Source organism: Trichomycterus rosablanca, chromosome 26, assembly GCF_030014385.1.
Source record: "Trichomycterus rosablanca isolate fTriRos1 chromosome 26, fTriRos1.hap1, whole genome shotgun sequence".
NCBI lineage: Eukaryota > Metazoa > Chordata > Actinopteri > Siluriformes > Trichomycteridae > Trichomycterus > Trichomycterus rosablanca.
The window spans coordinates 10,851,559-10,864,664 of record NC_086013.1 but is presented as its reverse complement, the minus strand read 5'-3'; the positions used below and the strand labels follow the sequence as shown (position 1 = coordinate 10,864,664).

At 35.3% G+C, this 13,106-nt stretch overlaps 1 protein-coding gene across 1 annotated transcript; it reads left to right on the top strand.

Moving 5' to 3' along the window:
* The first annotated feature begins 4,716 nt into the window (after positions 1–4,716).
* On the top strand, positions 4,717–12,042 carry sebox (SEBOX homeobox). The gene is made up of 3 exons (XM_062988960.1): positions 4,717–5,302; positions 7,128–7,330; positions 11,157–12,042. The coding sequence occupies exons 1-3, from the start codon at positions 5,203–5,205 to the stop codon at positions 11,805–11,807; spliced, it is 954 nt and encodes a 317-aa protein (XP_062845030.1). The 5' UTR covers positions 4,717–5,202; the 3' UTR covers positions 11,808–12,042.
* Positions 12,043–13,106: the final 1,064 nt, after the last annotated feature.

Genomic DNA, 13,106 nt, shown 5'->3' with positions numbered 1-13,106 from the left:
AATTATCATGTTGCTTTTAATGTAAAGTTATTTATTGATTACCAATAGCCATTCTAAAACATCCTAAAGATTTTAATGGGGTAACTTTATGCAGAAGTAAATGAAAGCTAGCCTGCAGATTGCACACGTTTTAGAATAATGGGTCCAACAACTAATAAACCAATAAACCAAACAAACTAATAACTTCCTTAGCTTATAGCTAATAAATGTGATCTGCAATGTAACTGCCCAGTTATGCATCATTTTTAAATAATTTAAATAATTTGTTTTAGTTCTACTCTTTTTAAAATTGAATTTTAAAATATGTATGTGGGAAGTTTGATCTGTTCAAATTCATTTGAACTTTTAAGCTCTTAAATGTCTTGTGGAGAACCAACATGATTAGTGGAGGTACTCATAAGGGCATTCTGTCTCTCTGTGAAAATCCTCTGCTGCCTGGTGTAAAGAAGTGGCTGGTAACTGCACAAAAGTTGGACTGTTCGGTAAGTTTGTGGCTTTCTTCGGCCAGCATGGGGTGGTGCAAGCTGAAGAGGAATTAAAGATAAAGTACATGTGTAATAAATTGACATTTTTGTTTACAGCATTTAGCAGACGTGCCTATCCAAAGTGTCTTGTACTTGTTAATGAATACAATGCAAGCAACTGAGGGTTAAGGGCTTTCCTCAGGGGCCTAGCAGTGACTGTGGTGGTGATTGAGCCAGTTACCTTCAGATGACCAGGCTAGTGCCCTAACCACTGAGCTTCCACGGCCCTATTTATATAAATAAAACGTTTGTTAATGCATATAGCCTACAGTGTATTGGAATAAACATTGTTCTACGAACGAAAAGTAGAAAGAACAGGATTATTCAGATGTTTTGATAAAAATGGATGTTATGTAACTAAAAGACCGTCGTTTGCTTTGCCTAATAACTCAGAAAAATATCACTCCGCCGTTTAGCTCTGATTTGATCTCTTTCTTTAGATGCGTTATGCCTATATAACTTAGACTTTATATTTAAAAGAACATAAATTTGGTTATCTGTCTTGCATCTCGGAGTCTTTTTAAAGCCTCACAGCTCTGATGTTGGGTGTGATTGGTACTAATTGCGCAGTTAACGGCTGGTCGGTGTGCATAGCTCCGGAATTAGTCCCGGCCGCTCACTGAGGTGTGTATTGAGGGCGCGCGCGCGCTCACTCTGCTTTAATTATGCTAACAAAGACACGAGTTCAGAGGAACCTCCAAAATTCACATTTACCCCCCACATTCTCTCATGACATCAAAAAATAGAATCAGGACTGTAGTGCAGAAGACAGCTGACATACAGGAGAGACGGGAGAGGAGTTCATGATGGTGAAGTTGAAACAGCTGCAGTAATGTTCATCTGTGCCTCAGATATCTGTCGCTTTTAATCCCCTAACTCATGTCATCATCCTTCACATAATCATTTACCTGTGTAAGATCAGAAAATCGGATTTACCAGGATCAAGTGTAGCTATCACTGTTTTTCCATATGTGCATGGTGTTTAGTTCAATTATTTAGATATGTTTTTTTATTGATAAGTATGAACATAGTAATAGTAAAGTAATACTCAATAGTAAAGTAAAAAGTAACAACTATTTTTGTAAGTATAGTAACAGATACGTTACAAATACAAAATATGAATATTTGTATAAAACGTATCCATCCATCCATCCATCCATCCATCCATCCATCCATCTAGACAGTCTGTAATCTAAGAAACACCATAATACTGGTTTGTCATAAAGTAGATGCTGCCAGAACACAGGCGACACTGTCCACAACCAAGTGAGTTTTACCTAGCGTATATCACCATGGGTTTTCTATGGTTCTGCCATTACACTGGACTGTCCAGTCCAGACAGAATTCTCTTTGGTACTGCACCCACTGTGATCCTTACTGTAGTAAAATGAAAAAATAATACTATATAACAGCTAGAAAGTAGATGGTGCTTTGGAACTGTTTAAGATTTGTAGCACCTGCATTCTGTGTATATGATGGACAATATAAAAAGGCTGTATAGAATTGAAATATACATCCTTTTATTAAGTTTATGTTTGCCATTTGTGCACAGCAAAGGTAGCAAAGGTGTTTTATGTACTAAAACAGTCAATGATTTCATTAGATGTGTACCTGCTGTGTCCCACATCCACTGGCCTTTTTTTTCTTAGTAAATGTTTAAACATTATTAAATTAATTAAATTATTTTTTAATTATTAAATTATTTTTTAAAGATTTGGGAGAAAGCTTTCCTATGTTAACAACAACCAAAACGTTGCCACTACACAACAGTAAAAAGAAAAAAAGCCCAGGTAAAAAAGTGTGATAATTTGCATGAAAATAAAATACTATTATGCTGTAGGCAGGACACTCATCAGACTTTCTAAACCACATACACCACCAAAATGCCAAAACACAGGCCTCCCAAATATTCAATTTAATAATGTAGGGATATTATGTATTTGCTTATTTTGTTTGCTAGTATACTATTTGCGGGCATTGGAATAAACGAATCCAGACAATGTTATTTACATTGTACTGTATGTGTGGTGTTTTTACACCAGTCTAGACATCTATTCCTGAGCCCAATCTGGCAACCCTGGCTGTCAGACGTTCAGGTGTTACGGAGAATTCAGTGCCCCCTGTTTCCCCTTTAACGCGCATGTGCAAAAATCATGACGTTTTTTTCAGTCGCTTCGTTGAGCGTCGGTTTATTTGGAATATGTATTTATAGCGGTATGTTCTTTTCACATTTCATGTTGTATGTTAGGTAGTTTGTGATTAAATACATACTTTAAAGTATTGAATGAACTACTGTCAGAGGTTTTATTGCTCCACCGCAAGTCAGAGGTTTTCACACTGCTGTCTTCAGCCTTGCTGTCAATCAACTATAATGAACGTGTCAGATTTTTTTGTAAATAAATCCTAATACAGGACATGCTCTTATTCACACACTAGTCTGTTTATTCTCGTTTTGTCACACAAGATAAAGTTGTGGTGCAGATACAAATAAACTATATGGTACAGGACAATAAGCAGTCTGTGTTATTATTTAAGGTTACTCATCTCAGCTGCACTACCATTTACTTTCAAGAATAGTTTCATTCATGGTGATCTCTCGTTCATTTAAACTTCACAAACTGCATCCATGTGATTTAAAAATTAACAAACAGTATGTAGAACAAGTTTAACCTATAGATCAGTCCGTTATACTAACAACACAGGGGGGAACACATTTACCTGGAGACCTGGAAAAAATGGTTCCCCACATGTATATCACTGTGTGTGTAATTATAAAACACTACAGTGATGCTGGTGATGTATTTAACTGTTGTTATTATGTAGAACAAGTTTAACCTATAGATCAGTCCATTATACTAAAAACACAGGGGGGGGGGGGGGGGGGGGGGACACATTTACCTGGAGTCTTGGGGAATATGGTTCCCCACATGTATATTACTGTGTGATGATTCTTTTTTTTTTTTTAATGCAAACTACAGGCACACACACATTTTAAAAACAAAATATCTGTATTAGAAATTAGTGTTAAACTAAATTATGCATATATTACAATTATGCAAATATATAATAAAGAAATCCACCTCAATGCAAATTAAAACTTAAATACATATTTATAGCTTAATAAAAATATATATTTTTTAAAACGAAATAAAATAAAATCTGGGATGTGCCCTGGGATTGACTAGCATCACATCCATAGTGCACTCCTGCCGTACGTCCAGTTTCCCCATGAACAGTTCTGGATCCTCCACGGCCATGACCAGGATAAAGCAGTTACTAAACAGAAATGAATGATTAATTTACTATCTACTTTTTAAATAAACTAAAAGAGCAACATAAAATAAAATACAGCAACAAGCAAACTTTTTAGAAATAACGTCCCAGTTAACCTTGGTCTAATCTTCAGTACATACAATACACTTTCTCTACTGGTGGGTTGCCAACACATGACTGGTGGTACCATCTGTCACATCCATCACAGCCAATCTCAATGATCATACAGTCCTTCAATTGATCAATAAAAAGTCACACAATAGTTTTATGGTTACATTAGACTTCTCATTTACAAGTGTAGCTATAATAGATAGATCACTTTATTAATCCCAGAGGGAAAGTCAAGGACATATATAATAGCATGGTGCAATGAAAAAGCCAATAAAATTAAGGCATTATTTTTATTTCTTTGGTACCACCAGTCATGTGGTACTGATCTATAGGTTAAACTTGTTCTACATAATAACAACAGTTAACATCACCAGCATCACTGTAGTGTTTTATAATTACACACACAGTGATATACATGTGGGGAACCATTTTTTCCAGGTCTCCAGGTAAATGTGTTCCCCCCTGTGTTGTTAGTATAACGGACTGATCTATAGGTTAAACTTGTTCTACATACTGTTTGTTAATTTTTAAATCACATGGATGCAGTTTGTGAAGTTTAAATGAACGAGAGATCACCATGAATGAAACTATTCTTGAAAGTAAATGGTAGTGCAGCTGAGATGAGTAACCTTAAATAATAACAGACTACTTATTGTCCTGTACCATATAGTTTATTTGTATCTGCACCAAAACTTTATCTTGTGTGACAAAACGAGAATAAACAGACTAGTGTGTGAATAAGAGCATGTCCTGTATTAGGATTTATTTACAAAAAAATCTGACACGTTCATTCTAGTTGATTGACAGCAAGGCTGAAGACAGCAGTGTGAAAACCTCTGACTTGCGGTGGAGCAATAAAACCTCTGACAGTAGTTCATTCAATACTTTAAAGTATGTATTTAATCACAAACTACCTAACATACAACATGAAATGTGAAAAGAACATACCGCTATAAATACATATTCCAAATAAACCGACGCTCAACGAAGCGACTGAAAAAAACGTCATGATTTTTGCACATGCGCGTTAAAGGGGAAACAGGGGGCACTGAATTCTCCGTAACACCTGTAAGGGGACACTTAAGGGATCAAAGGTGTGATCATCACCCTCGATGTCTATTAGATCAAAAAGACACAATGAACTGGACACACAGCAGACAGATGGGCAACACCTCACCGGATGAGTTGGGATAAGATGGGGTAGGGGAGGGGTAACAGGTGAAGGTATAATAATGGAAAATGCATTTCGGATGGATTAGTAGTTGGAGAGGACCCAGGTCCCTGTACTGAATAAATGCGAGTTATGTCGTTGTTTATGGAACAGACCTATGATTACATTCATAACATTAACGAGGAAGGAGAAATGGACTTAATCTTCAACAAAAACTTCACAGGTAAATTCTGAATGTTCAATCTATTAGATTAAATCAGTTAAGAATAAATGTTTTGGTCTGTATATGAAACTTGGATCTTGGTTTAGCTTTATATGTTAACATAATGTGGAAAAAAGCTTACATCTCAAAAAGCTACATGATTATAGATATTGGTTGGGATATTTACATTTAGAATTAACATTTAAAATTAAAATGATAGAAACAACTTTACTGGTTATGCCACTGTGTCTGTATCATGTAAAGGACCATGAATTAATTTAAGAAAAACTTTATGCTCAGCTTTATTTTAAGCCCTGTATTAACTTTCTCACTATCATTTTATTAACCTTTAATTATTACTCACATTTTACAAACAAATCAGTATATTTTCGTTTAGTTCCCAAATTATATAACAAATATACAGACAGGCAAGACTGCACGGAACACAGTGATGTAGGTTACAATGTCTTATCCATTATATGTTATGAAATATGAAATTATCCATAATATGATAAAAGAGTAGTATGCATATATGATAACTCCTAGATGATAATCAAGATACTCATTTATCTATTTATATGAAATAAAATATTTCAGAAGAAGCGACTTCATTAAATGATGTTAGTTATTTAATTGGCTATTGAAAATTATTAAGCTAAACACATTTAACGCATAGAAAGGCTTTACGTATTGTAATTCGAATTTTTAATGGTTTAACTAAATTATCAATCAAGATTTATATACACAAAATGCAGAATTCATGTTGGATTGATGTACCCATCTCTAAATACACCGTGGAACATTCCACAACATTGCACCTCTATAGAGGTCCTATAGGTCAATCAAACCTGACTCAACAACAATTCTTGTTATATACGCGTTGTTTTGAATGTAGTTTACACAAAATTGAGCAGTATATATATAAAAAACAACGTCATTAGAGGAAGATTTATTTGTTTGTGTTTGTGGAAACCATACTCACAAATCCTAAAAGCTTGGAGATAATGCAACTTCTTTTATCCAGTCTTTGAAATGATTTAGCTTAATCGTTACTTGATATTAATTAGGCTGAAATTAATTAGGCTCATTTATTATGTACTCAATATGTTAATTATTAAATGGTGTTAATAAAAATATTCATTATAATAATAATAATAAAAAAAATAAGAAGAACAAGAAGAAAAGAAGAAAAAGAGTAAGAATGAGTTTTCTTTATTTGAAGAAACAGTGAACATAACAGTACACTTAATATATATGTACATATACATATTACCAAAAATATGCTTTAACATTAATACAACAATAAAAATAAAAATATCAAAGAAAAAAAACTAAACCAGAGGAATTACAAATAATTTAAGGCATCTTGTTCCAATAGCATAATATATAAAATAAAAGAGACAATAAAAAAATGCTTTATCTTTATTTAAAACTAACAATATACATAATTAAGGAATTTACTGTTTGCAAATATGTCTTTAAATCTAAATTTATAAAATAGACCTATAAAATAGGTTTTTTTTAAATAAAGATTGAACGAAAATGGTTTTTCTTTTATAGGCTATATGTTCATTATTCCATAACAAAGAATGTTTGGTTAATGTTTAATTAATTTAGGTTATGTTTAATGAGTATGTTAAATGTAAGTAATTAAGTATATTTTTAGCACCGATGCTGTGTATTGTATGTACAATAATATAGACATTTAAATTAAATAAAATTTATTTTCATTATTATATATACATAATTATATATTCATTGAATGATTTAAAATGTTCAGTAGTAAATAATACAATAAGAATAATAATTGTATGTACTGAAATATTGTACTGAAATATATTTATAGATGGGATGAATGAGAACGCCCTGTCCTCACCTGAAGCAGAACTCACTGTACAACCGGAAGCTCAGAGGAAACGGAAGAGAACCATCTTCAGTCGCGCGCAGTTATCAGAGCTCGAGCGTGTTTTCGTCATGACTCCGTACCCGGATATTACACTGAGAGAGAGACTCGCTGCTCTCACCCTGCTACCTGAGAGCAAGATACAGGTCACACACACATATATATATAACACACATACAGGTCACACACATATATATATATATAACACACATACAGGTCACACACATATATATATATATATAACACACATACAGGTCACACACACACACATACGTATATATATATATATATATATATATATATATATATATATATATATATATATAACACACATACAGGTCACACACACACACATACGTATATATATATATATATATATATATATATATATATATATATATATATATATATATATATATAACACACATACAGGTCACACACATATATATATATATATATATAACACACATACAGGTCACACACACACACATACGTATATATATATATATATATATATATATATATATATATATATATATATATATATAACACACATACAGGTCACACACATATATATATATATATATATAACACACATACAGGTCACACACACACACATACGTATATATATATATATATATATATATATATAACACACATACAGGTCACACACATATATATATATATATAACACACATACAGGTCACACACACACACATACGTATATATATATATATATATATATATATATATATATACTGTATATATATATAACACACATACAGGTCACACACATATATATATAACACACATACAGGTCACACACATATATATATATATATAACACACATACAGGTCACACACACACACATACGTATATATATATATATATATATATATATATATATATATAACACACATACAGGTCACACACACATATATATATAGTGATATATAAAATATTAAATGGCCACTAAATAATACAATAAATCAATATATTAAATCCAAGGAATGTTTACATTTGGCCTGACTTCCCAGAAAACATAGATGTAATACAGATATAGTTAGAATTATTTGTATATTACACTAACTCTATTAGAGTTGTATATATTTACAACTATAACGATATCATTATTTTTTATATTCATACTTATATATCTGTATATATTGTTTATAAGAATATGTACACTATTGCTTCTATTAGTAAGATAAGAAATCCTTTATTTGACGTATATACATGTACAGTAGAATGAAAATCTTTCTTTGCATATCCCAGCTTGTTTGGAAGCTGGGGTCAGAGCGCAGGGTCAGCCATCGTATGGCGCCCCTGGAGCAGACAGGGTTAAGAGTCTTGCTCAAGGACCCAACAGTGGCTGCATAGCAGAGCCAATCTTCCAGTTGATAGCCCAAAGCTCTACCCACTAGGCTACCACTGTCCCCAGATGTAATGTACCAGATGCTCAATTTGCACATACTTTCTTTGCATACCATATATTGCATATACAGTGTATCACAAAAGTGAGTACACCCCTCACATTTCTGCAGATATTTAAGTATATCTTTTCATGGGACAACACTGACAAAATGACACTTTGACACAATGAAAAGTAGTCTGTGTGCAGCTTATATAACAGTGTAAATTTATTCTTCCCTCAAAATAACTCGATATACAGCCATTAATGTCTAAACCACCGGCAACAAAAGTGAGTACACCCCTTAGTGAAAGTTCCTGAAGTGTCAATATTTTGTGTGGCCACCATTATTTCCCAGAACTGCCTTAACTCTCCTGGGCATGGAGTTTACCAGAGCTTCACAGGTTGCCACTGGAATGCTTTTCCACTCCTCCATGACGACATCACGGAGCTGGCGGATATTCGAGACTTTGCGCTCCTCCACCTTCCGCTTGAGGATGCCCCAAAGATGTTCTATTGGGTTTAGGTCTGGAGACATGCTTGGCCAGTTCATCACCTTTACCCTCAGCCTCTTCAATAAAGCAGTGGTCATCTTAGAGGTGTGTTTGGGGTCATTAACATGCTGGAACACTGCCCTGCGACCCAGTTTCCGGAGGGAGGGGATCATGCTCTGCTTCGGTATTTCACAGTACATATTGGAGTTCATGTGTCCCTCAATGAAATGTAACTCCCCAACACCTGCTGCACTCATGCAGCCCCAGACCATGGCATTCCCACCACCATGCTTGACTGTAGGCATGACACACTTATCTTTGTACTCCTCACCTGATTGCCGCCACACATGCTTGAGACCATCTGAACCAAACAAATTAATCTTGGTCTCATCAGACCATAGGACATGGTTCCAGTAATCCATGTCCTTTGTTGACATGTCTTCAGCAAACTGTTTGTGGGCTTTCTTGTGTAGAGACTTCAGAAGAGGCTTCCTTCTGGGGTGACAGCCATGCAGAACAATTTGATGTAGTGTGCGGCGTATGGTCTGAGCACTGACAGGCTGACCCCCCACCTTTTCAATCTCTGCAGCAATGCTGACAGCACTCCTGCGCCTATCTTTCAAAGACAGCAGTTGGATGTGACGCTGAGCACGTGCACTCAGCTTCTTTGGACGACCAACGCGAGGTCTGTTCTGAGTGGACCCTGCTCTTTTAAAACGCTGGATGATCTTGGCCACTGTGCTGCAGCTCAGTTTCAGGGTGTTGGCAATCTTCTTGTAGCCTTGGCCATCTTCATGTAGCGCAACAATTCGTCTTTTAAGATCCTCAGAGAGTTCTTTGCCATGAGGTGCCATGTTGGAACTTTCAGTGACCAGTATGAGAGAGTGTGAGAGCTGTACTACTAAATTGAACACACCTGCTCCCTATGCACACCTGAGACCTAGTAACACTAACAAATCACATGACATTTTGGAGGGAAAATGACAAGCAGTGCTCAATTTGGACATTTAGGGGTGTAGTCTCTTAGGGGTGTACTCACTTTTGTTGCCGGTGGTTTAGACATTAATGGCTGTATATTGAGTTATTTTGAGGGAAGAATAAATTTACACTGTTATATAAGCTGCACACAGACTACTTTTCATTGTGTCAAAGTGTCATTTTGTCAGTGTTGTCCCATGAAAAGATATACTTAAATATCTGCAGAAATGTGAGGGGTGTACTCACTTTTGTGATACACTGTATGCACGTTGTACATTCACTACACTTAACTTCCTTTATTTATATTTGTATTAGTTTTTCTTCTTTTGCTTGTTAAACTACTGGAAACATAATTTCTTAATTGTCTGTCCATCCATCCATCCATCCATCCATCCATCCATCCATCTTTACCAGACACTTTAGGTGTACACCTACAGTTATACTGTATATACAGCTACACCTACAAACTGCACTTTTTGTTTGGTTCCCAAACTTGTCAGGGTCAGAACTCCAATTTAAATAATTCTCCATTTTATAGCACCTCATAATGGCATTACTGAGTCACCGAAACTTGATTTTTGTAACCACCTGTCTGCACTAATAATGGTGATTGTAGTTATAAAAAGGTGTAATATACATCTTGGTGACTGAGTAGATAAAGAATGCCTTTATTTGTCGTATACAGGTGTACAGTACAATGAAATTCTTTTTTTCACATATTTCAACTTGTTTGGAAGCTGGGGTCAGAGCACAGGGTCAGCCATCGTATGGCGCCCCTGGAGCAGAGAGGGTTAAGAGCCAGCCCTAGAGAGGCTCTCAGGTAGCCTCTGTGTTTGGTCTTGAGCTGTTGTATTGCTTTATTGTCTGCAAGCAAACAGCTTAAACTGTCTCTTAATTTAAAAAGAAAAAATCCTGTATCTGGAGTATTTGTGTGTATATATGTATGGTATATATTTATGGTCCTTGCTTTGATGAAACCAACAGTTTTGATTCAAAATATTAAAGCAGTTTTTATTTTCAATATATGCAAACATTATTCTTACTAAATGTTTGTAACTTTATAATTAACTTTTTTCTTTTTCCCATAGGTGTGGTTTCAAAACAGACGTGCCCGAAGCATCAAAAGTGGCAGACTGACCAGACCAGTAAAGAAAACCCCATCCACATCCAATTACAACCCAGCAATCACTTTCCCTCTCCCCAATCTCACTCTTCCATCTTCTGCTGCAGCAGGCCAGAGGAACATACCTGAAAGTTATCAACCATCCAACAGAAACAACCAGCAGCAGCTGGATTGGGCGAGACAAGCGCTAGGCCCCTGGCCTCAAAATCTGCCCCACTCTACCCCTCCTGTCCCATCCATATCTCCTGACATTCCTGAAGCACTCGCCGGGGGAAACAGACATGAAAGTACCTCAATTTTTACAGCTCAGACAGCAATGCCAATCCATTCCTTATCCCAGCACCAGTGGAGAGGGATTGGAGAGACGGGTACAAACACAGCCTCGTCTGGAGGGGTTTCAGGGTACCTAGGCAAAGCGCAATGTAATATTAATATGAACAGACATCAAAATCTATCTGTGGACCAGGTTGTTTCTTCACAATCTGCTCAAGGTTGTTGGGAGGGAAGAATGCATAGACAAGGACATGGACATGTGCACTACCCTCAGACCTCCTTAGGAGAAAGCTCTGACCTTATCTACAGTGCTGCTGTGGTCACCAATCTGGAAAATTTCTGATTACATCCTAATGGACTAAAACAGGCATTTATTTATCTGTTTTCTTCCTCAATAATTTAATGTATTTATCTAAATTTTTCAAGTGATGTAAAATGAATGGTACTGTATAAATGTCCTACAATAATTTCAGCAGTTTTAAATTTATCCAAAATGTAATGTCCATTTATGAACTGTTAATTTGTACATGATGTAAAATACCTTTGTTAAAATGTGGTGTATTCCTGTGTAAAGATCCCCCCCCCCAAAAAAAAAAAAAAAAAAAACCACACAGTAAATTGTTTTATATAAATAATTGTGTCTGTCATTTTTTTTCTAATAAAAAAAGAATAATAATTAAAATCTTACTGTCCTGGTTAAATATAAAAACACTAAAATATGGTGTGGCCGCTCAGGTGGCGCAGTGGTAAAAACACATGATGGGACCAGAGCTGGAATCTCGAATACATTGTATCGAGTCTCGGCTCTGCCTGCTGGCTAGGCTGAGCGGCCACATGAACAACGATTGGCCTGTTGTTCAGATATGGGTGGGATTAAGCAGGATAGGGTCTCTATCTCATAACTAATACTACTACGACTTCTGCTGGCTGATTGATGGCGCCTGCACAGAGATGAAAAAAGAGTGCTGCCAGGGTGTGTCTCTCCGTACACAGTGCTCAGCTGCACTGCACTTGTCAAAGTGTAGGTGATAAGATGCATATGGCTGCTGCCCACGTGTCGGAGGGGGCGTGGGTTAGCTTCGTTCTCCTCAATCAGAGCAGGAATCGGCATTGGTGGAGAGGAAGCATGATGTAATCGGGCAATTGGACACACTTAAAGGGAGAAAAAGAGGCAAAAATGCATAAATAATATAGATATATATGTATATATATATATATATATATATATATATATATATATATATATATATATATATATATATATAATGCTAAAATGTTCTTTTAGTTTATAGTGAAAAAAGTTTAGTCATTTTCATGGGTTTGTAGGTTCATATTTTGGTAAATTGACTACATCTGCTTTGTAAACATTTGGTGTTCCTGCCCTGCATTGAGTTGACCGAGATGATTCAGTTTATAAAAACTGAATAAATAGTGTGTGAATAAATAAAATTAGGCTACTACAGTTCCTCCACACAAAATGCATTAAACCATGTCTTTATGTGCCCTACTTTTGTGGTTTAAAAGAACCATTTAAAAATAATTTTGTTTGCCAATTATACATATATAATCATATTTCAATCCAAATGTATTATTTTTAATGTTCTTATAGGTAGTATTATAACCGTTTAGATAGGCTTGATAA

Excerpts from the sequence above, each read along its gene's own strand:
- sebox (XM_062988960.1), top strand. The coding sequence starts at position 5,203 with ATGCGAGTTATGTCGTTGTTTATGGAACAGACCTATGATTACATTCAT. Across the intron at positions 5,303-7,127 it reads CTTCAACAAAAACTTCACAG|ATGGGATGAATGAGAACGCC; the intron begins GTAAATTCTGAA and ends ATATATTTATAG. Across the intron at positions 7,331-11,156 it reads TACCTGAGAGCAAGATACAG|GTGTGGTTTCAAAACAGACG; the intron begins GTCACACACACA and ends TTTTTCCCATAG.